This window comes from Schistocerca gregaria, chromosome 1, assembly GCF_023897955.1.
Source record: "Schistocerca gregaria isolate iqSchGreg1 chromosome 1, iqSchGreg1.2, whole genome shotgun sequence".
Taxonomy (NCBI): Eukaryota; Metazoa; Arthropoda; class Insecta; order Orthoptera; family Acrididae; genus Schistocerca; species Schistocerca gregaria.
Genome location: NC_064920.1, coordinates 749979957 through 750007674, shown reverse-complemented (window position 1 = coordinate 750007674; position 27718 = coordinate 749979957). Strand labels below are relative to the sequence as shown.

At 40.1% G+C, this 27718-nt stretch overlaps 1 protein-coding gene across 1 annotated transcript in view; it reads right to left on the bottom strand.

The window, feature by feature from the left end:
- LOC126267645 (xenotropic and polytropic retrovirus receptor 1) overlaps positions 1-27718 on the bottom strand; it is a 98057-nt gene that overhangs the window by 62681 nt on the left and 7658 nt on the right. The window contains exons 3-5 of the mRNA XM_049972950.1: positions 8672-8928; positions 7859-8120; positions 2584-2951 (exon numbers count right to left, since the gene is read on the bottom strand). Of these exons, the coding sequence (XP_049828907.1) occupies positions 2584-2951; positions 7859-8120; positions 8672-8928 (887 nt within the window). The remainder of the gene's footprint in view (positions 1-2583; positions 2952-7858; positions 8121-8671; positions 8929-27718) is intronic.

Below are 27718 nucleotides of genomic sequence, written 5' to 3'. Positions count from 1 at the left end.
GGGGGGGGGGGGGGGAGCAAGGAGCAGCAGGGAAGGAGTGAGAATGGGGTGAGAGGGGCACAGGGAAGAAAATGCAGCCTGTGAAGAAATGATGAAATAGCTCGGAGCACCGAGGGCACCACACATCAGGAACTCACAAAAAATGCATGAGCCCCTTGGGGAGCATAATCATGGGGACTGAGGCCAGAAGAATTATAGGAATGAAGGATGTTCTGCAGGATGTCTCCCACCTATGTAATTCAGAAAAGCTAGTGCTGGGGGGAGGGGGGGGGGCAGGACCCAAATGGCACAAGTTGTAAAGCAGTCATCAAAATTGAGTATGTTGTGATCAGCAATATGTTCTGCCACTGAGTAATTTCCTCTGCCACTGACCACAGTTTGGCAGTGGTCATTAATTTAAGTGGACAACTGGTTGGTGGTCATGCTCCCATAAAATTCTGTGCAAGAATTGCAGCAGAGGTCATATATGGCATGGCTTCTTTCACAGATGGTCCTGCTCCTGATGGGACAGGATAAGCCTATGACGGGACTGTAGTAGGACATGCAACATGGGTAAATTGGACCCATAATGTACCTGGGCCTTCAATAGTGATCATACGATGCACATGTAGGTGGTTGGGAGGATATTGTGTAGCTTGGGTGGGAAGCAGGATATCACTTTACGAAACATGGGAATGATTGTGCTGCGATGTTCCTCATTTTTGGCCCTGGTGATAGGTAGTAAAATCAAAGAGGAGAATATGGTTCAGTTGTTACAGTCCAGGTGATGAAGGGTTGCTCTAGTATAGCTAGTTCTTTCCCAGGACCCAACTCCAGTCATCTGGCATCCACCCCCCCCCCCATGCTGCCTTCAGCACTCCTATCCAGTTCACCCACTGCTTCCCTCTGTGCCACCACACATCTTTCCTCACCTCTCCTTCCCACTCCTCACCTCCTTTCTTTCCTCATCAATTCCACCTGGCACGTGCCCTCAGCCTAGTCTACCTGCAGAACTGCAGTCCGAACATTGTGTATTCAGCCTGCACAATGTAGCTTACAGATAGATTGTGTGTGGGTGGGGGACGGGGTGTGAGGGAGGGGTTATTATTGATCATCATTCCTAGAAATAAGGGGCATCCTACCCATGATCCTACCCATCCCTCCTAAAGTGGTATTTTACCATCTATCCAATCTACACAACATCCTAGTTCACCCTTAAGCCACTTCTACTCCCACCCACTTCCCACAGGGGCCGTATTCCTGTGAAAGTCCCAAATACCAGACCTGCCCGACACCCATGGAGCACATATAACCCAGTGCTGTCACAGGCTTATCCTAACCCATCCAAGGCAGTGACAGCTGTGATAGCAGCCATGTCATATTAAGACTCTGATGCAATTTCTGTACAGCATTTTATGCAGGCACAGCCACTAACCAGCTGCCCACCAAAATGAATGGCCACCACCAAATTGTGGCCAAAAACAGAGTTGGCCATACAGTGGCAGAACACAACAGCTTGAGTTCAACAGCTGCTGCACAACCTGTGTCATCTAGATCCTACACCCCAGCATCAGCTTTTCTGAAATGTGCAGAAGGTAGTTTTCCTTGCAATACTTCCCTCACTGCGGCACACCTGGCCTCAATCTCTCCTTCCTCTGTCCTATCAACCCTTTCCAATTATGCTTCTATGTCGTCGCCGCTGAATCCCTCATGAACTCCCTGGCTCATGTGCTTGTATGTTGCATTCCTATCCACATACATGCTGCCTCCCTCTCTTGAAATCCTATCCCACACACCAGCTACCTCTTTCCTAGCTGCCAGCTATTCCTTTCTAACTCCTCCACCCACTTCATGCCTCTCCCTCTCTCTCCCTCTCTCTGTCTACAAACACCATCCAACAAAACTTCTCACCCCAACAAAACTTTACCATGCCCCTTCAAACATATTTTCAACTGGGATATCCTCTGCCCCACAAACAGCCCGCTTGGCTCTTAGCTGAAAGGACCCTGACTCTAGACTCTACCTTTAGGGGTAGAGAATGGGGAAAACCCCACATCACAAAACTTTATGGGCTGATAATGTTCAAATCACACTGTCAAATTACAATATTATTGCTCAGTCAGAATAAACATTTGTCAGTAATGTATTAACTAAATTACAGTTCACTTAAATAGTGTAGTACATCTTATGAAATACCAAAATCAAACCATCTAAAATAAAATAAAACAATTACAGAAGCAAATATGAAAAAAAGGTGCAAATGGTTCTAAGCATTAAGGGACTTGACATTTGAGGTCATCGGTCCCCTAGACTTAGAACTACTTAAACCTAACTAACCTAAGGACATCACACACATCTATGCCCAAGGCAGGATTCGAACCTGTGACCGTAGCAGCAGCGCGGTTTCAGACTGAAGCGCCTAGAACCGCTCGGCTACACAAGCCGCCAAATGTGAAAAAAGAAAGAAAGCATTTTTTTACTACAAAAACAGCTTTCAGCTATGATAATCCTTTACTCAAACGTAAATATGTTAGCACTACATTAACTCAATCACTACAGAACACTAATGCATGAGTCTAAGTGGTAAGAGAAAATGTACCATACCAGCACCCTAATAGCCCAGAACCGTGCTTCATGACGAAAAATCTTCATTGGGTTGAATGTGAACAGTACCATCAGTATTATGAGCATGAGTGGGCAAGCATATGGTGGAATGCCAAGAGCAGAGCTGTACAAGAAACTCAGTACACTCAGTGTCCAAACAACTCCAAATATTGCTGCCATTTCCATAATATGCTGTTCTGACAAGTGATTTCTTGGATCCAATTCAAAAATCAGCACATGGTTTACACCAGATGATCTCCAACCATATACATTCACGCCCATCAAGAAAAGAAATTCAACAATTAAAAATGGACCCCGATAAAGTCGACATACAATGCGCCAGTCATCCCTCGGTTTGTGAAAGATACCTACATGTCAACAAAAAGAAAACATAAAGTTGTTAGTTATACATGTATGCATTCATTTGCTTTCTGAAGAAGAGACAGATGTTTTAATTACAATTTTTCTTATTAAATGAGGTATCTGTTTGCAGCTAAGTCATGACATAAATTACTTAATACCACAACATAGAAAACTGTACCTACATACACCCCATCCACATCTACAAGTGCGCACACACGCACGCGCAAGCACACACAAAACATTAAAATACACAGAAGAGTATCAACACAAATTGTAATGAACAAAGCTACTAATAATTAATGTTAGTCGAAAAAGAACTATTATCAAATGTCACATGGCTCTCAGCCTGAAACATGCCTTTCGACTTAACACCACTTCAGCAACTTGTTTGTCAATTTAGAAGCTTATTTGTCACATAGTCTCTTATGTCAGCAGCTAATTATTGTACAGCTGAATAACATACTAAAATTAAGAAGTTGAAGCAACCAGATCAATCACTTTCAAGACTCACGATTATCTCAGTCATTATACAGGCATTTATAACGGACATACAGGAAACATACGTGCAACATCCTTACAGTGTAGCACAGCCAAAGAGGAGCTTTGATAGGCTGACCCATCACAAATAACATGAAATTCATTCTAGAGAGGTCACAGAACCTGTTTGGCAGCAAGGTCCTCACCAGGGCTGGTGTCAACATCTCAATCTCTCTGGTAGGGACACAAAATAGTGCTAGTTATCTGACTGATTCCAACATAAGTACATCACTGTCATCTATTTGCAACCCAATAAGGATTGTGCCTTCCAGAAATGATCTGATTTCAGTTATAGTGACATCAACTTTGTGTTGAGAGATTTTAACTTCTATGATATGGCCTGGACTACTAGGAGACAACAACAATAAAACTGCACTTGGGCCATAGACAGAATCATAAATTTCTACTTAATCCATGACAGTAAACTGCCATTTTGTTATTGCTATGATCTTCAGTCTGATGACTGGCTTGATACAATTCTTTACAAAAGTCTATCCTGGAGAAGTCTCCATCTTTGAATTATTACTGGAACCTCCACCCATTTTAAACTGATTACTCCAGTCAAGCCCTCATCATTACTCCACAGCCCCCCCCCCCCAATCCCTCCCCCCTCCCCTGACACACTTCCCTCATCTGGTACTGCAAGCCCAATGTGAAAAGTGTGTGGACTATCGCTCATACAAAGCATAACACACATCATCTGTGGTGTCAGTTCTGTGGTGAAGCCAGTGACAGTCCCATTCATAATGAGGCTTAGTTTCAGAAAAGCAGTATGTAGTCATCATAGTAGCAATGAGTTAGCTACCAGGAACCATTTCAGCACGGTCAGAGAGTAAGGGCATACCTAGACGCCTGAAGAGCACCTGTGGAGCTTCAATGCTGCTGAGGTGAGAACCATCCAGAAGCAATCATTATACAAAGAAGTCTGTATTCCGTTTCAGTTAGTAACTAACTTAGATAAAAGAGTACCAGAAGGATTGCATGTTTGTCTGTGTGACAGATAACAGAACAAGAGCAGACAGCACTTGTTTTTATTAGTGAGCTAATACAGGTGGTTCAAATAAAGAGCTGGAATGCGCTGTGGCACAGTACTTGCCTCTGACGAGTCTGAGGAGTTAAAGGAGTGGTTGAGGTAGATGTATCCCCTACAGGTAATCAGAAAGAGTCAGGGGACAGCATTTGTCTCTGGATGCTACGAACCAATTATGTTAAAGTAATCAGAACAGTTTGCTGCCGTGCAATTGTCACTTGAAGCCGTTAAGCCAACGAGTCATAGAGATAAAGTCACCAGTGGTGCAAATATCTACGAAAAGAATTGGCGAATGATTCAAACATCACCTGTTTAAATACTTCGTAGGGAAACAATAAGCCTCTCTGTTCTCCTTATCTTTCCTAAGTAACTGAGGAAGGCTTTTACTCCCCCTCACTATCTCCCATGTTATGAAGGAGCCAGACCACACAGAGATGTCACTCAATTCTTATCAGCAACTAACAGGGATGTCACACTGCAGACAATTATAGCTGACCTGTGGGACGAAACCCATTGCCATACCCTGGACATGATTGCTCCCCAACATGCTGTAGCTGTTTCTTATCACAGTACAGAGGTACCAGCCACTTGTTAAGCTGCCAAATACAGAAATGCTAAGTGATGTTAACATTTATGGGTAGGACGGTGGCACAGATGTAAATCTTCTGTGGGTGTAAGTCATCAAGATGTCAAGAAATCTCACCACCACCACCACCACCACCACCAATGGCCAACCTGTTGATCATTAGTTGACTCTGGGATTGCCTATTTTGTAATGTCAAATGCTTATCCTTGAGATGTAAGAGTGATTGTGATGAAGGTCACAAACGGGAAATACATCCAGACAACAAGATCGTGTATTACAAGAATAATTATCAATTACAGAACAGAGCCCTATGAATTTTATGGTTTATCAAAATGTAGTCACAATATTATCCTCAGATGGGACTTCTTGCAGACACCACAAGCAGTCATATACTATGGAAGATCAGAGCTTCAGACTGGTGAAGCTATTTCTACAAGCACAGACAACAAAGATTGCTCTAGGCATTTGTTTGTCATTGAAGACATTGTTATCCCACTGCCATTAAAGAAATGAGTTCCAGTCATCTATATAGATGCTTAGTTAAACTGAGAAGCTTTCATCAATTGCAGAAAGCTACTCAGGCTTACAAAGGAAATCTACATGTCAGTCACAATCATATGCACTGTAGGTGGTCCAGAGTAACTTTGTATCTCTAATTGTCACAAGCAGCCACAACTCACTCCCAAAGGGATGTGTATAGGGACAGCCAAACCAGTCCAAGAAGGGCAACGTAAAGCCACTGATGAAGAATTGTACTCCGCTACCATTACAGGCAACATAGAGGAGGAACTGCCAATAGGATCTAGCCTGACTGATGAACAATATTGGTAAGTGTTGGCCATTTAATGCCAATTTTTGGATGCTTTCATACTGGGAGTGCAGGAAAGGCAGATCAAATGGCCAATGGCAAAACACCCTCTGCACACTGGGGATCACCCACCTATTAGCCACCACTTCTGCGGGATGACATCAGCTGAACGATGGATAATCCAAAAGGAAGAGAAGAAAATGCTGCAGGATGACATCACTGGACATTCAGAGTGCCCTGGTCCTTGTGAAAAAGAAGAAGAAGAAGAAGAAGAAGAATGGCCCATAGTGTCTCTTCATCGACTACCAATGATTGAACAAAATCTTTTTTTCATTACATCTATCCATTGCTGCAATTTGATGACACCTTAGACTGCTTGAGGGACTCCATGAATTCAAGATTATGCTGTTTTGACTATGTTAACACTCCAGCCACCTTCGAGCACATGATGGACAATCTGCTTCAACACTTTAAATGGACAATGTATTTTTGCAATCTGGATGAAGCTGAAATTTTCCCAATGACATCCGAAGAAATCAAAGCTGTCTGACAACCATGTTGAATTGTGTTCTGACAGCAGACCTCCATCTGAATTGGAAAAAGTGCCTCTTCACCACCCAAGAAATAAAAATCTTGGTGCATCTAATGAATGGTGACAAGAGTCCATCTTGATCCAGAGAAAATATCAGTCACAGATGTTCCAACTTCTCGGCACATTAGTGATATGAGAAATTTTTCGGACTGTGCCTGTATTACTGATAATTCAAAAAGGACTTCCATATCAAGGGACACCCTTTGCAAGAACAATTGCAAGGATATTCTGGAACAAAGTGAAAGAAAAATCTTTCCTTGTCCTAGAGGAGGCGCTATCATCATCTCCTGTCCTAAATTTCTACAACAAAAATGCTGGGACAGAATTTCACACAAACGCTAGCAGTTACGGGATAGGCACAGACGTAGTACAGACACTGGAAGGCACAGAAAAGATGACAGCTTAAGCTTCTCGAGTACACTCCATTTCTGAAAGGAACTACTCTACAACCAAGAAAAAGTGCCTTGCATTTGTCTGGGCCATCAGTAATTTTTGTTTGTTTTGTATGGCAAATCACACACCACTGAGTTGGACCACCAATCTCTATGCTGACAGACCAGCCTGAAGGATCAAATGGTCAAATGGTGGGATGTGTACCAAGGCTTCAGGAATATCATGCCACAGTGGTACAGAAAAAACAACAAAAACACAAGGACACTGACTACCTTTCAAGGAATCCTGTGGTAGAAAGCAGCAGTACACATAAAATCTCAGTCATCACTGTATTAAATGACATTTCTGCTGAACAGGTGAATGATTTAGTACTGATGAAAAAATTAGAAACCTTGAAGAGTGAGGAACAGTTCCAATGAGAATTCCAACTAATAAACGGAACATTTTATTGGAGTAATTATTATCTGAGGAGGCAGAAATGGTTGTTCGTCATTCCATCTCAGTTGCAGTCGGTGATGCTCAGGCATTTCCATGACACTCCAACATTTGGTCACCTGGTGTCTGTGTAGGTGCTAGACTGAATCAGATTTAGCTATCGCAGGCCAAATCTCTACTAATTCGTTTGGCACTATGTGAACACTTGTGTTCATAACTAATGTGGTTTCAGTGCTAAGTGATTTGCTTCACTGATAATCCTAATATCGGATTTGGAATGGCTAAGAAGTGACAATATGTTTGCCATCATATTTCAGGATCACTGTTAAGTGCTTTCTTCTACCATCACACACATTCAAATGATTCAGTACCAGTGGCTGGTAAGACACATTCTTCCTTCCTCCGTCCATTCTTTATCAAAGTCCTGCAGCAAGTATTATGTACATTAGGGTTGGCTGTTACGCACAAGCATTGTGTTCACTATAATTATAAATTCAAATAACAATTAATGTTGCTATTATTATTACAAACCTGAAAGTATAACAGCAATGAGAAGTATCATGAACGAGCCTGAGAAAAGCCCTACTTTAAATGTTGTCCAAGGGCTCTGTTGCTCCCCAAGAGGAGGAACTCTGAGCCTTTTCATAGCTCTCTGCCTATCACCTCCCTCAAGATCCTGTGTAACAACTGCTTCTGTCTCCCGTATAAGGCGATCAATATCCTTGTTTGTATAAAAATGGGAAGTTTCCACATTTTCTGCACGCCATTTAGCACCAACATCAACAGACAGAAGCTATGGCAAGAAAAAATAAAAAAAAAAAACATTTAATAACTGGTAGTGTGCTTCCATACAGAAAATACCAATTTTTAATTAACAATAAAATAATAAAAATGGAACCTATGTTCTATTTGGGATAGATGATGAATATCTTTTTACAAACACCTGAAACAAGAACAACACAGCTGACAGATACACAAGTGATAAATTTAACTGTTTAAGCCATTCCTTCAGCAAGAAAAAACAGTGAAGTTAAAAAAATTAAATGAAACATACATTAGTAGAAGAGAGTTGAAAAAAATGTTTGAAATCCTAGTTCAATATTCTATAAAATATTAGCTAGAAGCAATAAAAAGTTCAATGACAAGAACTAAAACTGAAAATAAGTCAAAGGCCACAGATGGAAATGAAATGTAAATAATAAGAGGCAAAAGATCAAGAGTGATGGATATAGGTCAGTACATAAAAGATAGTACATAATTAGTAAAAAGACATGCTCATATTTAAGACACCACTCTTTTATCCCAAACAATAGAGGAGATTAGTGCATAATCAGAACCACCCACCTTGTCATGTTTCTTTAAAATCTTGCGGAAACCAGTGAAATTTAGATTCTGGTAGTTTTGCAATAAAATAAGACTCAGGTAAAACTCACTGAATGCAAGTTTAAGTTCCTGAGTCTTTCGAGCAGGAACATTTCTTTTGCGAAGGATATTTGGTCCACGCCGCAAGAAACTCTGTTTACCATGAAATTCATCTTCCTGCGCCTCACTAAGTTCACTTCGCAAATTAGCATATTTTCTTGTAGCTTCTGCTAATTTTTCTGCAACAAGAAAAAAATTTTTAAAATTGTTGCTCATAATTATCATCAATAGGCAACATAATAATAAATCTTCAGTACACTAGCAGACAATTACTATATACTGAAATCATTAGAGTATACTGTCATACTGAACAATAATAACTGCCATCAGTAACTTAAAGTTTCCAGAATGAGATTTTCCTTCTGCAGTGGAGTGTGTGCTGATATGAAACTTCCTGGCTGACTAAAACTGTGTGTCTGACTGAGATTCAAACTCAGGGCCTTTGCCTTAGGTGGTAGAGCACTTGCCCAGGAAAGGCAAAGGTCCTGAGTTTGAATCTCGATCTAGCATACGGTTTTTATCTCCCAGGAAGTTTCAACTTAAAGTTTCCTTTGCAAAACCTCCTGAGCAATAATTTACTAATAAAAGCCTTCATAAGAATTTTCATTTCAGCATCTGAACACTTGAGAAGTTTTTTTGTTTTTTCTCCTACATACAAGTCATCTAGGAAAGGCATTGCAGGGAAAAAATACAGCTTTCCAGAGATGATATGAACATTTATGAAGAAAAATTTTTGCACAGACATTGACACATTACGGTATATGGTCTGATATATATATAGTTGTCAGACAGTTGATTAGAACTTACGGAACTGCAGCTAATAATGAGAGTAATATGCAGTAACTGCAAGTAGCTTTAACTTACAAGGTTAAATAATGCAACTTTATGAGACAATATGATGAAACCTGTAATAATCAACTAACACACAAAACTGATCCAAGTAACTCAAAAATGGCTTTATTCATAAACCTGTAAACAATCACATAAATGAGCCTCTTGTAACAAGAGGGTTGGGTTGATTTTGGGGAGGAGACGAAACTGCGAGGTCATCGGTCTCATCGGATTAGGGAAGGATAGGGCAGGAAGTCGGCCGCACTCTTTCAAAGGAACCATTCCAGCATTTGCCTGAAGCAATTTAGGAAAATCACAGAAAACCTAAATCAGGATGGTCGGACGCAGGATTGAACCATCATCCTCCCAAATGCGAGTCCAGTGGGCTAACAACCACTGCGCCACCTCGCTTGGTCATGTAACAAGACACCGGAATCATACAGAAGATGTAACATAAGTGATACACAGAGCAATTGAGAGACTGGGTCAGTTTCATGCTTATAAGGGTTGAGTCTCCAGTAGACCAGTAGACAGCGCAGTGGGAACAGTGCCACGTGCATGCTTCCTACAGGTAGCCTCTAGGGGTCAGCCCACTCTGATACAGTTGGTAGTTGATTTAAGTACACATGCACAGCAACACTACACTCAGCACACCCACACACAACACACTCTAGTAGCAGGATTGGCAAATCCTGTCTTCATGTAATGATTCCATACAGAAAACACTGTTTATTTCCAACTACAAGGTTCTTACTCCAAAGAACACAAAAACATATCTATGTAATATCATATCAGCTTTGTGTTTAAACAACAGTACTGTAAAGAGCAAGCCATTGTCCACATATATTTCATGGAAGCCCTTTCCATGCATCATAGAAGACAGAGGTTCAACACAATTTTAGTTGCTACTCAATCATAAAGCTGTACTGGAATTATCAAGCACTCTAACAAATTTCATAGGCTCCCAAGATAACCACACCATGGTTAACATGGATGTTGGAATTCAGTAGCAGTACCAAGTATAAAATGCAAGAAATGTTACTTCATATTCTTATAAACTAAAATGAGATCTACATAAAGAGGGTGGCAGATGAAAGTGTAAACCCATAACCATGTAGAAAGGATTAATGTGATCACAGTGCACAACATGCTTGTAACAAGTAGTTCCATTTCCACCACTCCAAAGAACTGTCTACTATATAAATTATTTTATGTTATTGTGTTTATGTTCTTGACTCTGAAGCAGCACGACATATAGTAACAGAAAATGACTCCCATGATTTGGTAGTTTCTTTCACCAGCCCCTTCATACGATCATAGACAATTTGGAATCAAGTACCAGTTATGAGAGCAGAGTCATAAACAAAAACTAACATTCTTTGGTGAAAACATGTTTTTTGAGCCACACTAAGGCACATACAAAGTAGAGAGTGGTCCTATTTATACATACATAAAATGTCACAGCAAATTACAAAATTCCATCAATTACAGAGTAAAAACATTGAAAAATTACAAATGTTAGAGATAATAATTACACATGAATGTAGTATCAGTCCCTAACATCACAAAACATCAATCCACAGTTTCAGGATGGACTTCAGTTTCTCTGATGTGGATCTGTCTCTCTCTGTAACAGGTATTATGGAACTTACAGAAGAGATATATTCAGTCTATCAGTAACACAATTAAAGATGAGAGAAGTCCTCACATTGTGGTCATTATCATGTTCTAATGACAACTACAATGTTCAAATGGAGCTAATTCTGTTAAGGCACAGTAGTCCAACCAATGAAGGAAAAAAAGGGCAAAAAATTTGTGTATTCACATATTTTTGTACAGTGGTACAAAAGAGTGCCTTGAACACCAGACTAAAAATCCTCATCAATGGGGTGTGAGCATGGGAATGGATGAACACTTAAAGGTCACTTGTTTATGTTTTTCTCAAATATCTTGAAAACTGCTGCTTCTATCAAAAATAATTCCAGTACAAAACTAAACTACATTAATTTGCCTACAAAAAGAAGTACTACTCATTTTTTTCTCTATGACTCATAGTTCCCACATTACAGGGGATGGAAAAATTGCAGATTATTATAAACAGTGCTTTAATGGTATAAAATATTTACTGTTCAATGAAGTTTATTGAGAAAAAATATTAAATGTGTGTACCACATCTATATGCAGTACAACCACACTGTTGTCTGACAGTGTAACAGGATGGAAAGATGGAGGGGAAAGGGGGGGGGGGGGCTGAAGGTTACAAGTGTGAAGGAAGGTAGGTCGTCTAATTGTGGTAATGCACTTCTCTCCTTCATAGATTTGCAAACTGAAGAGTGAGCAGGCGATTCCCCAATCTCTCCATTGCACTATGTCACAAACCGTAACTACAGGGTGTTTCACAAAGTTATACTGATCCTTCTGCAGCTTGCCCTACAAATCACTGCTGACGTAGCGTGCTGACATTCCCATGGGTTTTTATTTTTTACAAAGTGAATTAACACCCCATGAAATAAAGATGTGACTTACCAATAATACTAACTCATGACAATCATATGGACTGATTCTATGTAAGTCTCTGCTCATTGTTCTACACTGCTGTAGAGAAATTTATTCCTAATCATCTTTTATGGCTGTTGCCGCATTCTTCAGGAAAACGTAATTTCCCCCATCACAATCGCTGCTCGTTTCTCAGATTACAGACAGACTATACCTTCCTGCATTCCCTGTCCATTTATCTCATATGATTAGAAAAAAATAACCTCATTGAGCTCTTGTTTATGTAGTGGAGTTATTTTCAGTTTATTATGCGAATATTAATTTGCAGTTGTTAAATGATCTGTTATGTAACAGATCTCTGCAGCTGGTGCTGTCAGCTACGCGCCATGCTGAAGAGCCTGTCCCAAGTGTAAAATGCTGGTAATATGTGTTACACGACATTGATTTCATTGTTTCCACTTTCAGTGGCTGGAATACTTTTTGCAGCATGAGGTGTATCAAATACACCACCTCAGCCTCAGCTCTTCCAGCATCTGAAGAGGCCTGAGGCTTACACTGTCTCTCTCTGTAACAAGTCTTATGGAACTTACAGAAGAGATATATTCAGTCTATCAGTAACACAATTAAAGAAGAGAGAAATCCAGTAACTTTCTGGTCATTTATTAATTCACCACCAATTGACAATGACATGGCTACAGAGCTTTAGAATACAACAAAAAGGTGGCAAGATGCCACATTTACCAATCCAATCCCTTTCCAACCAACTACTGAATAGCAACAACGAGACCTCAGCAAGCAGCAAAAACAATTAAGATATGTTTTACTTAATTCATCATTCTTTCATGCAAAATTTATTCAAGCTAATTAATTTTTTATTTACTGTTAAAATGTACACTGCATTTCATTGTTCATTTATAGAGAGATGCTTGTATATCGAGCTTTCACTTTCAACATACTACACTGTTCCTCGCTGCTTGCAACAACCACTGAACACAGCAATGCTGTATTGGAATGTGACTACAAAATTGCCATTTTTCGCTGGTAAATAGGCACTTATCCATGCATTATAACAGTGGAGGCATGCAAGTATGATGACTATGCCCACAGCCTTGCATACACTGCAGCTGCTAATGTAACTGCCTTACAAACACTTGAGAGTTTTCATTAGGAATGAAATATGATGTAACCAACAAAAGTTCATGCATTACACACTAGCTTTCTCCACCGCATTAGCTAAAACAGTAAACTCAATCACAGCATCTCGCGCATGACACTACAGCAATGAAATGTCTAATCAGAAGATAATGAAAATCCACCTGCAAATAGAATCTGATTGCATCTTTACATTGTGCAAAGGAAATTTTTCTCCTAATTACGGTCGACATCTATGACTCCTAAAAAATGCTTGAAACAGCACACTGTCTCTTAAATATTTCCATGTACTTTGTCCCCATTTCAACTAAAATGGAATAGTTACACTTTAAGTCAAAGTAGAAATTTCCACGATTCCAGCAAGGAACAACACATCAACGTTGTTAGTCATGCAAAGTAACCAGAAGACGAGCTCAAAGTCAGGATCAATTGTTATGAAATGGGTAATAGTTCATGTATAGGTTAGTAGCAGTTGTGATCTGAATGTAGTTGCCAACATCTTAACAACAACCGCATGGAGGATTTTCATCTGTGACAGCCTTGCCTCCATATATGGTCACCTTATTTAGTTTTTCTGATTTTGGAAGCTGGGCAAGTGGCTGGAACCTGTGCATGGAGATAGAGAATAATTGAAGTATGTTGGTGAGCATTCTTGAGCTTTGCTTTACAGGTTCGCTGCAGTCGCCTACAGCTGCGTGGCACACACAGAACTACATTGTTGTTTGATCTGTAGTCGTGTGATAAATGTCAAACATTCTTCTTTCTTTCTTTCTTTCTTTCTTATCATATATTATATGATTAGCATGTCACAAATGGAACATCCTTACATGTTGTCTTCTATTGTCCAAATATTTGCTCTTTTGCAAAGAGATCAAATTGGCAATGAAGTTGGTTGTGCCTGTGTCATTCCAGGCCCCCTCCCAAATGTTGTTCTGCCTTGGAAAGATCACTGCCAATGAATAATGAACCTCTTCTTAAAGTAGCAAAGCTACCTCCTCGACAGAATTTGGCATTCAATGCTACTACTGCCAAGATACTAGATTCCACATGAACATAGGTCATAAAACATTATATCTCGTCCCTTATTGTTTGCCATATTAGGAATGTGCAGTCCCGACTTTCATCCATAACTACCAGTAACACAACATTTGAATGTCTGTCAACTGTCTTTTGACTCACTCCCTTCTGGTCCATTGCCTTGACAAGCTGGCACACTTGATGTTGTTCTCTTCAAAAGAAGCATTTAATAGACATCTTCTGCTATACTGTTCATCAGGTGTGAAACTTTGCAGCTTCCATCATATTCAAGTTCACTGTGTATATGAGTTTACTGCCTCACTTTGACATAGCCCACATACAACCAAAGAAAAGAGCACTATCTGCTGCTGGTTGTTGCCAATTCTTTCATTAATTTTTGCCTTAAATATGGTCCAGTTCTTCAGTAATACCACGTCATGTGCAATAACCTCAAATGTATTAAAAATCCTTACAGCAATAAGCTTTTAACTGTTGACATGGGAATACAATGTCAATAGAGCCTGACAGCAACAAAACATAACGTTTGGAACGGAACACTCTTCATACTGTGATCACTGTTAACTTGAAGCACGACACTGCAGGGATGTCAGCAAGATACTAATTTGCAGTGAAATTACTAAAAACGAACTGAAGCCTTCACATTCAATGCTAATCTACAATAAATTTGTCTTCAAATTTGGATCCATATTAATATTTTCTGCAAAATTAAGTAACCTACTCTTGACTTTGTGCTAATGGTGAATTTACAGCTACAAACATATTCTCATGTGCATGCTGCACTCCATCACACTCACAGTCACGTAAGGGAAGGGGAGCTGGAGTCCAAGGACTCGCAGACAATAATAAGGATTCCCAAATAGATTAGATTCAATTTTTGTTCCATAGACCCAAAAAATGAGATTGATTCTCGTGGGTGTGAAACATGTCAGAGAGTTGTGCTTGGGTAGCTCAGTTGGTAGAGCACTTGCCCGTGAAAGGCAAAGGTCCAGAGTTCGAGTCTCGGTCCAGTACACAGTTTCAATCTGCCAGGAAGTTCTATAACATAAAAAACATAAAACATCTGAATATAATACTTACTACCCTGGTTATTTGTCACGAGAGTTAGAACTGCTAATATTTACAGAATTAAGATGTTGTCAGAATAAAACATTGTTATGCACTTTTAAGAAATTTATCATATACAAAATATCTAATCCTGATTGTTATGGCCAAGTGCTGTCAAAACTGAAATCTAACAGACTCTGTTGAGATTTTCATCTGTAGAGTAGAAGGAGTTGTCTATTAAAGGGTTTTTCAAACTCTGTTTAAACTGTGCTTTATCTTAAACCAAGTTTTTAATGGTTTCTTGCATTTTATTGAAAATGTATGTTGCTGAATGTTGGACTCATTTTTGGACCAAGGTAAGTGATTTTAGCTCTTTATGTAGAGTGTTCTTATTCTTAATACTGATCCTCTGCATTGAGCTATTGGTTGGAAACAGAGATATATCACTTGCAACAAATTTCATTAAGGAATAAATACAATAAGAAGCAATGGTTAGAATACAAAGTTCCTTGAACAGGTTTCTACATGATGTTCTTGAATTTACACCACAAATGATTCTTATTACACACTTTTGCATGCTAAAAACTTTTTCTCGGTTTGATGAGTTACCCCAGAATATGATCCCATATGACATAATAATCCCAGAAATTTAACACTGTCAACATCTTCGATCTGCATGTCTTCATGTGTTATAAACATGCTGGAAGGAAATCTCTTACAGGTTCTGAACTGGATATAGTGGGTCTTTTCAAAATTTAATGACAGTGAATTAGCTTTAAACCATTTATTAATGCCAGTGAAAATATGATTAGCAACTGTTTGTAAATCTGTATTTGACTTGCTACATATTGCAATATTTGTGCCATCTGCAAACAAAATTAACTTAGCATCTGACAATTTAACAGATGAGAGATCATTAATGTACACAAGAAAAAGCAATAGACCCAAGATGGAACCTGGAGGAATACCACATGTAATTAGTTCCCAATCAGATGAAGACAGACTGCTTACTGCACAGGAATTTCTCAACGACACCTTTTGTTTCCTGTTAGTTAGGTAAGACTCAAACCACTTCACGGCATTGCCAGTAATGCCATAATATTCTAATTTACTTAAGAGAATGATATGGTTCACACAGTCAGAGGCTTTTGACAGGTCACAGAAAATGCCAGTAGCCTAGAATTTATTATCTACTGAATTAAATACATTCTCACTGTAGTGGAAATAGATTTCTCTATATCAGGACCCTTGAGAAACCCAAACTGAGACTTGGACAATATATTATTTGCTGTCAGATGCTTAAGGAGACACTTGAACACAACCTTTTCAAATATTTTTGAGAAATCTAAAAAAAGTGAAATTGGTTGATAGTTTTTATCCCCCTTCTTGTACAGAGGCTTAACTTCAGAGTATCTTAGCCAGCCTGGAAATGTTCTGCTGATAGATTGATGACACAAATAACTAAAGGTAGAACTCAACTCGCATGAGCACTCTTTGATTAACCTCATTGATATGTCATCATACCCACTGGAATACTTAGATTTTAAGGATTTTATGATGGATGCTACTTCTTTGGGAGATGTGAGTGTCATTTCCATTTTACTGAAGTTATTTTCAAAGGTTTGTTTCAGATTCTCCATTGCAATGTTCACTGAACCTGATAACCCCAAGCTGTCAGTAACAGAAATTAAGTACTTGTTTAAGAGGTTTGCAACACTACATGCACTTGTTAATTAAGTCTCAATTATTTTTAGAGCTATCTGTTCCTCTTCCTTTTTGGTCCCGCCTGTCTGTCTTTACTATATTCCATACATTTTTTATTTTGTTGCCCTATGTAATTATCTTTTTCTCATAACAATGCTGCTTGAATTTCTGGATTATTTCCGTCGTTCATGACTGCTTTATTGCCCTTCTGTACTTGGATTTTATAGATTTTTTATCATGATAAGTTTCAACATTCAGCACAAGTGCTGCATGTCATGACCATAGCCCATTTACTATTGGTTTTGTGATATGCCCTTTTTTGCCTAGATTTGTCTATGAAGATATTATCAATAGCAGTCTCAGAACATTTACATATCCTAGTTGCAAAGTTCAAATTAGGAACAAAATTGAATGATAAGATTGGAATAACTGTTCACTGACAGAGCCTTTCAATAAATTTACATTAAAATCACTAGCAACTAGTAATTCCTTGTTTTTTTAGTGTGAGATGGGACAACAGAGATTCCAGATTTTTTATGAAGACATTAAAGCTGCCTGAATCTGATCTGAATATATTTACTAATATAAAGGACTTCTTATAAATACTACTACTAATGCTGCACATGCTTCTAAGTGGTGCTCCAAGCAAAATGTATTAATATCAATATTCTTAAAATCAAAACAGTTTCTGACAGATGTGACAAACTTTCCTGTCTCCAAATTTTCTCTTCAGAAGTAAGAAGCTATTTTGAATCGTGTAACATTTAACATATCTATACCAGTGGTCACATTATGCTCAGAGAGGCAGATTATATCAACTGATTTGCTCAACTCTAATTCTTCAGAACTGCCAGTGATCAAGCAACAAACATCACGGAAGTAGAGTGCCCTTCTTTATGTTTCCTTACATTACTCAGGACTCATTATTTTTTTAATCAGAATCTCAGAGTTATTTGTAACAAAAGCTCAAAACATTTCTTAACATCAACAAACAGTTCTACCCCCCAAGAGTCTCTCAGAATGTAGTTAGCCTTTCATAACTCCCCAAGATTTCCAATAAATTCAGTACCCTTGAGCATTCCCATTTAAAGACAAGTCGCCACTCTGCTTTCAATAGGCCAAACAAAACACAAACTGGAGAGTTTGTGTTTTGTGATCATTTATAAAGTACAGGAAATAGTGAATTTCATGCTTCTTGTTCAATGGTGAAAATTGTGTCTTCAGACTCCCCAGTATATGGGAATGAAACTCTTCAATTGACTGAAAGACAAAACATTGTGAACAAGAAACTAAGTGCACTGGAAAAAAGCTAAATATTAACCTGATACTTTTACTAGTTGGTGGAAGGGTTCATGAAGAACAAACCGATAATTTAAACTGGATGTCACTGATCATTAGCTTTGTGTAGGTGTGTATGTCCAGAATCTCCTCCGAAAGCCTTGGATCAATTTCAACCAAATTTAACAAAGAAACAGCAAGTCTCACGAGTATCAGTACTGTGGTGTTTATAACCTCCTAGCTTCAATAGGAGAATATGTGTGGAGATCCAGGTGAAAATGTGTTTTATAGCCCCTGTCATATAGGTTACCCTGCATGACAGTCATTTTGTTTGGGAACAGAACAGGCTGGCCAATCAACTTGCTTTGCAGGGCAACCTACATGCCAGAGGCAAGAAATGATTTTCCAGACCCCGACATGTAGGCTGCCCTGTGTGACAGGCAGTTGTGTGGTAGTAGTATTGGTCTGAGTTAATCAACTTCCTTTACATGGTGACTTGTATGTCAGGGACAAAGAAGTTATTTTCAACCCCCTGATATGTAGCCTCCTAGCAGCAGAGGTGTGTTATGGGAGCACATCGGCCTTTTGTTGAGCTGTATCACAGGGGCTAAAAGTGCTAATGAGTGTGGCCGTGGACAGATTAAGATGGATAGAGGACAGGGCGTGCAGGGCAATGGGGAGGAGGAAATAGACAGAGAGAGGAGAGGGTGGGGTGATGCATGAGGATGGTGTTAGGTGTAGAGGGGACGGCAGAGATGGAAAGAGTGAGGGAAAGTACAATGCTGTCAGAGAGAGGGGGAGGAAGATATGGCCAGAGAGAGGTGGTGCAGAAATGAAGAGACAGAGAGAGTGGGGAGGAGGAAATAAACAGTTAGAGATAGGAGGATAAGTTGGACAGACAAAGGGAGTTACAGGTGGATGCAAAGAGGTAGACACAGAGTGTGTGTGTGTGTGGGGGGGGGGGGGGGGGGGAGTATATTCAATACATGTATCAAATGCATACGCAGATGAAGCTGCAGGGAAAAGGCTAGTTCTGTAAATATAATTTATTTCTCAGGCAAAAACCTGCTAATTATAGAATACTGCTCCCCTTATTAGCCACAATTTTATATTAAGAGAGTTTATTACTCATTTTGATGTATCTCCTCTAATCTTTGCAGGATTTAAAATTTAATATACCAGGCAATGTGTGTAGAAAATCCTATGGTCTTTATTGACCTTCTGTGAGTGACTAAGGAACTGCTTGGAAATTAATAGCAGGACTATATGATGACTGACCATACATCACAGTAAATAGTGACACGAGTCACCCTGGAAGATTCTGTCTATTTAATCAGTGAGAAATTCAGGGCAGAACTGACACTTTTCAGGCATGTGTTACTATTGATATACTCTGTCTTTTAACGGGCAATACTACGAGAAGACCGACAGAGTGGCCATGGTGAGACCTCTCTCTCCAGTGGTAGTCAACCTATTCAAGGAGAGTTTCGAAGAAGTAGCCCTGAAACTGCCAAACTGAATCCTATATGTTTCTTCCAATGTGTGTTGACAACACATTTGTAATCTGGCCAGGTAGGGATCAACTAAAAATATTTCTACAACATCTAAATCCATCCATAATAGCATACAGTTCACTATGGAAATTGAGAAAGACGGAAAATACCCTTTCTTGATGTCCAGGTGCAGTGCAGGTCAGATGGCTCACTAGCTCACAGTCTGTACTGTAATGCCACACACATTGAGCTGTACCTCTATGGTGCTTCCATCTGCCACCATCTGGGTCAGCTAAACAGTGTGTTGAACACCTTGATACACAGAGCACATACGATCTTGGATCAACAGAACCTATCAACGGAACTCAAACACCTCCAGACTGTGTTCTGCAAGAAAGATACAGCAACACCCAAATACAAAGGACCAAAAATGCAGTAGGTATCAAGATGAAAAAGAGTTGGATGAATAGAAAGAAGGCCTGCCATTTTGAGGCACCACACGATCGACACAGGCTTCTGACCACTGGTTAAGATGCATGTCTTATTAGGAACGATGAAAGACTATGTCGGCCTCAAGAAAGTGGGCATATACGAAATTCCATGTGGATGTGGCAAATCCTATATTGGCCAACAGTTCATACAGTGGAAGATTGATGCAAAGATCACCAATACTACACACACCTAGGCCAACCAAGCCAATCTGCTCTAGCAGAACTTTGCCTAAACACTGCACACACATCAAACTATGACTAAACAAAAGTACTGGCCTTCACAAATAACTACTGCGTCTGCATGTTCAAAGAGGCCGCAGAAATTTGCTTAACAGACAACCTCGTCAATAGGGACACTGGTTACCAACTCAGTGAGGCCTGGAAACCAGCATTAAGCTCTATCAAGGAGCAATGGTGCAAGTGGACATGAGATCATTATGCCATGGCCACCGAAGAGACACAGTGGGCCCACCACCAACACCTACTGCAGCCTCGGCTTCCCCTATCACCAGACACGCAACATGCCATTGGCTCACAGAATCATTCCTAGTTCTGCGAGGAATATATACTAATGGCAGAGAGCAGACAGACCACTGCATCAGCATCACTTGATGATGGAGGAATAGTTATTCACTGTAATATCATAGCCATGATGATAGTATCTGGCTGGACACCCAAGAACCCTTTAAAACAGTATACATGCTGGGAAAGCCTCAAATCACCTACTACTGTTCTGTTTTCTGATAATTCAGGATATGGTTTTAAGCCTTCTCTTATATACTTTGTGCCATTCCCTCTCACTGATAGATTTGGTCTTAAACTTACACCAGACAGATTCTTTGCACAGGAACATTTGCAAATATTCATTACAATGGTTGCATCAGTATGTTGTTTCTGTATAAACGTGCACTTTTTAATTATATTTTTCAGGATGATGCAAAAGATGGAGTAAACATTGTAGACCGTAGTTTGGTTCTGCATAATTACATACTTTCAACTCCTGGAGATTTTCCCTTTGTGAAACATCTGTCTCTCCATGTTACACTCTGGGTAGCAATTAATGGATACTTGTTGGAATAAACATAGTATCCTCAGCTTGTGTGAGCAAACTATGTACCCTACAAGCAGCACAACCAGACCAATGTGTTGAGCACTTTAATTCTGGTGCATAGAAGCATCTCATAATTTTGAAGAAATGGCAACACAATATGTAGAAGCAAGCAACTTTATCATATTCTCAATGAACTTCTTTAGAAACCTGCTCTGATCATTAAAAATTACTGATGCAAAGCAGCGCACAGCACAAGGATGAGGGGACACTATATGTGTCATCATCGGAGCAAGAAAAAAATTAACAGGGCCAGATGGCCTGGGTAAAGACTATGATAAAGCACTTGAAAATTGTTTTCACATAGAATCTCCTGTGTTTTATTCACTGGATGTTCAGGTGCATTGTGTTGGTGAAAGACCACATGTGCAACCTGTTCTGGCCATTTTTCTTACCATGCTATAAGGAGCTTGTTATTCAAAATATCACAGTGCACTTGACAGTGGGTAAGGGTTACACCACTGCTGTTCCAAAACACGGTCATAATTTTTACAGTACTGGCATTTACCTACATTTGTTTTGATTTCAGCGAGTTTAGGCATTTCATATTTCAGGACTGAAAAATTACATCCATGACTCATTCAATGTTCCAATTGTTCATTCCTTCACCACATGCCAACATCACCTACAGAACTGACACACACAGCCTTTAGGTCCCTCACCAGCATTTGTAGCACTCATCTGGAGGACATTTGGGGGAAAAAAACAAGGTAGGTATAAAAATGATAAACATAGTGTTCAAATGCATTTTATTAATTATATAATTAAACTGTGCAAGATATTAGCTAAAACAGTTTTTGAAAATTCTCTAAGAGACACCATGAAGAGGAAAATGCCGCTGTTCTTCATCTTTCATCAAATAGCAATTGAATTTTTGGGTCTATCTTACTTTCCATTCAACTGTTTTATTAGTTTAACTTTTTAATAACATTAATTATTCACACATAAATTACAATTAGTATTTATAATGTCTTCACTTGTCTACTTGTGCTTGCAGTTACTTACTGCTGGAGTTATTTCAGGTGGACATGATGTTCTTTAAGTAATTTTTTAAGAATTTGAAATTTTTTGAATAGAAACAAAATACCATTATCTTTGCTCCAATAAATTATCAACTTGTTTCGTAGGTTTTACATATCTGTAATCAAAATTCTCTTTGTTTTTTCTTTTTCAACCATTTTGTTTTGTACATTGAAAAGTGAAAATGTTAACAGCTCTGTGTCGAGATACAACAGACAGTAGAGCATTTGAGAAAGTGTCTCATCTGTAAATTCTTTATAATATTCCTACATTTAACACATTATTTCAACAGTTTTAGGTCTTGCTTGTGTGTCACAGTTTCAAGGGTGCTAAATCATGCTTTTACATAGATATTGATTATAAATATGCAAATGCCTTCAGTATGTACTTCTCTGAATCGATTAATGAAAACTGGTCCTGAAATATATATTTTGAGACAATAATTGATCTTCAAATGGCTCTGAGCATTATGCGACTTAACTTCTGAGGTCATCAGACCCCTAGAACTTAGAACTACTTAAACCTAACTAACTTAAGGACATCACACACATCCATGCCCGAGGCAGGATTTGAGCCTGTGACCGTAGCGGTCGCGTGGGTCCAGACTGTAGCACCTAGAACCGCTCGGCCACTCCGGGTAGCATAATTGATCTCAGTTGTAGCTATTATTATGAGCACTGTGTCTATTTCAATATGAACAACAAATTATGACTAGCACTAATCTATTAATACTTACAGTTGTGGTGATTATAGATTAGGGGTGTGTGTGTGTGTGTGTGTGTGTGTGTGTGTGTGTGTGTGTGTGTGTGTGTGTGTGTGTGAGGAAGAAAAACAGTGACTCATAAAAAAGTCAATGGTCTCTTCTTTGCAACACTCAAATGCTGTTTTGTACAATGTTTCAAACAGAGCACAATCAGCTTTCTGTATGGTGACCAAGTCAAGGACACTTTAGTACAACCATTAGAATGATACTGAATTTAAATTCCATAATCCAGATGTTCTCATAAATTGTAAAAGTAATGGCTAATGAGGTAATCCTTTATTTATTTATTATATCTAGTGATTTTAAATTTCCTGCATGATGTCTACCGGCAACAACATTAGAATTCTGCTCCAGAGTGTGATGATTACTGAAATATTGTCTTTATTATTAGACAACTGTATCATTGGTAATAGTCTCAGTGCTAATAATAATAGCTACAATCTAGGTCATTTACAGAAGCAGTGTCCAATGACTGCTTCCAATTTTTAATCCATAACATGACTCACTCCAAATCCCTGAGAGCTTTCCTTCATTTTGGGATTTACATAATATGATGGGAGAATGTATAAATTAACATATCAACTGTATAAGCACTATTTGACCTGCAGAAAATTTTATCTAGATGAGGTATAACCTCAAACTCCATTATTTTCCCTTCTGTTTTGAAAACAAGTTGAAAGAAATGAATTCATAGCGAGATATGAAGTAAAAATTTCAGAAATTTGGTAATCCAGACATGCAAGTTTGTTTTGTTTTGTTTTGTTTTAGGGTGCAAAAACAACTAGGGCCATACATGCCCATGTCAGAACTGTGGAACACGAAGAGAGGAGTTAAAAAGGACTACACATTAATCCCGATCAATGGAAGAGAAGACAGCTAAAAACAGAGACGTGGAGAAAGGTCTACAAAATATGCTATAGAGAAATGGAGGCCCTGAACTAAAACTTAAATGGCCTTTTCCATATTGCTATGACAGATAAAAAGTAAAACGCGGTCGACAGCCTGCACGTCGTTTGCTAAAACAGCCAATAACTCAGATGGCAAACACAACTGAGAACATTAGTGGTTAAAAACAGGGCTTTCCGTCAGGAAATGGCAGACTGTCAAAGGTTTAGTGCAATGAGTACAAAGTGGTGGGGGAGCACCACTTAACAAATGGCGATGGCTAAAAAGACAGTGCCCAATACAGAACCTAGCTAAAGTTATCTTCTCAAGGCGAGAGGGCCGAGAGGACGTCATCCCAGCTGCTGGAAGAGGCATAACAACCCAGAGCTTGTTCCCATAAAGGGAGGACCTTACAGACAGCAACACAGAGCTCATCAGTGGGAATGTAAGAACTAGCAGGCTGAGGTACAAGGACTGCAGCCTTGCCAGCAGCGTCAGTTGCCTCATTTCCTGTCCGACTGATGTGATCAGAAACCCACATAAATTTCACAATGGTTTCATCAAGAGTGAGCAAGTGACAGCTTTCCTGGACCCGTTGCACTAAGATAAGGGCAGTGTACAGCACACAGAGGCTTTGAAGGACACAGAGAGAGTTGGAGCAGATGACGCAATTGAAAAGCCTATGTTGCTGGATGTACTGCTTGGCCTGATACAGGGCAAAGAGCTCTGCTGTATATACTGAGAGTGTGCAGGAAGCCAATACTGAAAAACAGTGGTGTCAATGATGAAGGCATCACTGGACACAAAGGTACTGCCGTAAAGTTCTGTGCAAAGGTCATGAAACTGAAGACGACACAGTGAGGCTGGAGTAGTGTCCTGAGGAAGTGAATGAAGGCCATGGTGAACAAGGACCATCGCATAAAGCCAAGGTGGTGAAGGGTTTACACTCACTGAGAAAGTTGCAGGTGGTGTTAAGTTAAGCTGCGGGAGCAAGCATCGAAAGCGAAGTCCAGGAGATAACAGAAGAGGGATGCACTTCATACTGGTGATCAAAGGAGTTATTAATGATAGAGGCATAGGATGAGTGGTTATGCATGGCAGACAAGCAGCCTGCATATCTGCTGGGGAGAAAGTTATGGCGATAGGACAGCTGTAGTCGGTAGTTCGGCAGCTTCTGCATACAGACTCTCAAGCAGGCTAGTGTAAAAGGCACAAGTGGCCAAATGGGTGCCATGATGATAGGTAGTATTGAGACGGCGTAAGAGGGATGGACATGCAGTTGCATAAACAAAACACCGATAGTCTAGTTTCGAGAGGACAAGGGACCGATACAAACAGATGAGATTGGTTCGGTCTGCTCCCCAGGACATGTAGGACATTGAGGTACCACATACAGCAGGCTGCCAGATAAGATGCACGAGAGGACCATGAAAGTTTCCTATCAAACATGAGCCCCAGGAATGTTGCAGTTTCAACAGTTTCAACAAATGGTGCCAGAAATTCATACAAACAGTTTTGTCGTGGAAAAACTAAACCTGTTGTTGATGTTCCATGAGTAAAGATGATAGAGACATCACTGAAGATGGCGCTCAATGAGACAAGTTTGTGGAGAACTATAATAGATGGCGAAATTGTCAATGAAAAGGGAGCCGGAGATGTCTGGTGGGAGACAGGCCATTATAGGGTTGATGATGATAGCAAAGAGGACAACGATCAGGACAGAACGCTGAAACGGGGCATGCGGCCACAGAAGCACCATTTGTAGAGACTACGAAGGTTACCAGACCTCCAGTAGGTGTCCTAGGCTCGAAATCTAAAAACACAGCCACAGTCTGGGATTTCTGCAGAAAGCCATTCATGACATGAGTGGACAAAGTGATGAGATGGTAAATTGCAGAACAGTACAAAATTCACAACGTGCAGTAGTTGGTAAATTGCAAGACTCAAGCCACCATACCAGCCGGGCAAGAATCACATGTTCTATCACCTTGAAAACACAGCTAATGAGAGAGATGGGGCAGTAGCTAGGAGGAAGGTGTTTGTCCATACCAGGCTTACATAGGGGTACGACAGTGGCTGCGAAATGTGTATGAAGGGGAAAGTGCTTGCCTGCAAGAAATGGGTTTCACAACATCTGAATGTGAACATCGTCCAGCCCTGGGGCACAGGTCGGGACAAAGTGAGAGCATGATCTAGCTCCCACATAGTAAAGGCAGTGTGGCAGCACTCACTATTCTGAGAAGAGAAGGGTAGCGCCAAGCCGCCTCCACTCATTTCTGATGAAAGAAGGCAGGATGATAGTGGGAGGAGCTCGAAATCTCACAAAACAGCAGCCCGAGGCATTGGAGATAGAAATAGGGTCCACTATGACAGTCTCTCATAATGTCAGGCCAAAAATTGGGGAATGGATCTTGATACCAGAGAGTTGTCAGAGGTTCAACCACACAATGGAAGAGGGAGTGGAACTGTTAAAAGAACTAGTAAATGAAATCCACCTAGCTTTTTTGCTATCCAAAGAATGTGACGACACTGTGCACACAACTGTTTATAATGAATGCAGTCAAAACGGACTGGGACAGAATTCTGGAGCTCTAAATGGTCCTGAGGAAGCAATTTTGTTTCCTGCAGACAGAGAACAAGCAGATGCTGTGATTCTAACAGTGGCCGTAAATCTTCTTTGTTTCATCACAGGCCATGAACATTCCATTGAAGGGGAGTCATAACAAGGAAAGGGGAGGAGGGAAAAGATGAAGGGGTGTCACCTCGGCGGCTGCCAAGTGCCAGCCTTTAAAGACTCACTGCGACAGGGTGCAGAGCCTGGAGGATCCTACTCCATGAGAGCTACATAGGTATCAGCATTCTCCCTCTGTCACTCTGTGGAGCCCAGCACAGAAAAGCGGTTGGTGGTGCGCACCGGTGACATGGGAGGTCAGCCAGGTGAGAGTATCACATGATGTTATCTTCGAAGAGGCTCTCCTAGCTGGTGAAGGAACAGACTGTTTCCCTTTGTGTAACTTCTTGGAGTGTTTCCAATTGACAGAGGAAGACTCAGATGTTTGTTGGCCGCGGGGATGTAGGAATTCTTTGCGGTTCACAAAGCAAGATGTAGCAAAACAGTACTGTTAGTGGCAGATGGTAGAATGCAGCCCTTCCCTCAGAGGGCAGCTCACCCAACTTAGGTGACTGTTCATACCTCAAGTCACACCTGCTGAATGCCTGAAAGAGGTACCAATCGACAATTTGGGAAGGTAGCAGCTCAGGTAATCTCCCCATACCTGGGCCTGGTCTTTATCAGGGGGTATGTGCAAACCCTACCTGTCCACCCAGGGCTGGGTATTATGTGGTACCCAATCAACTGTTACGTGTCTAACATGTGGGCTAGCCTTCAGGAATGCACAGGGAGGAAGAAGAAGCAGATGAGCCTCAAATGCCGAAGTGTTGGAAGTATTGAAGAAGGTAAATGATGAAAGGAAAAAAGGAATGAAAAATCAGTCGTGAGACTGTTCTTATGTTAGCTACTGAAAATGCAGAATACATTCCCAAAAAGACCCCAGACACGTTCCCCAAGTAACGGGAAAAGAAATAGCAAGAGGACAGACATGCAGCAAGGAAGGGAAAAGATGCTACAAAGGCTGGGGCCCCTATGGTAGCCAAGCATGAAGCTGC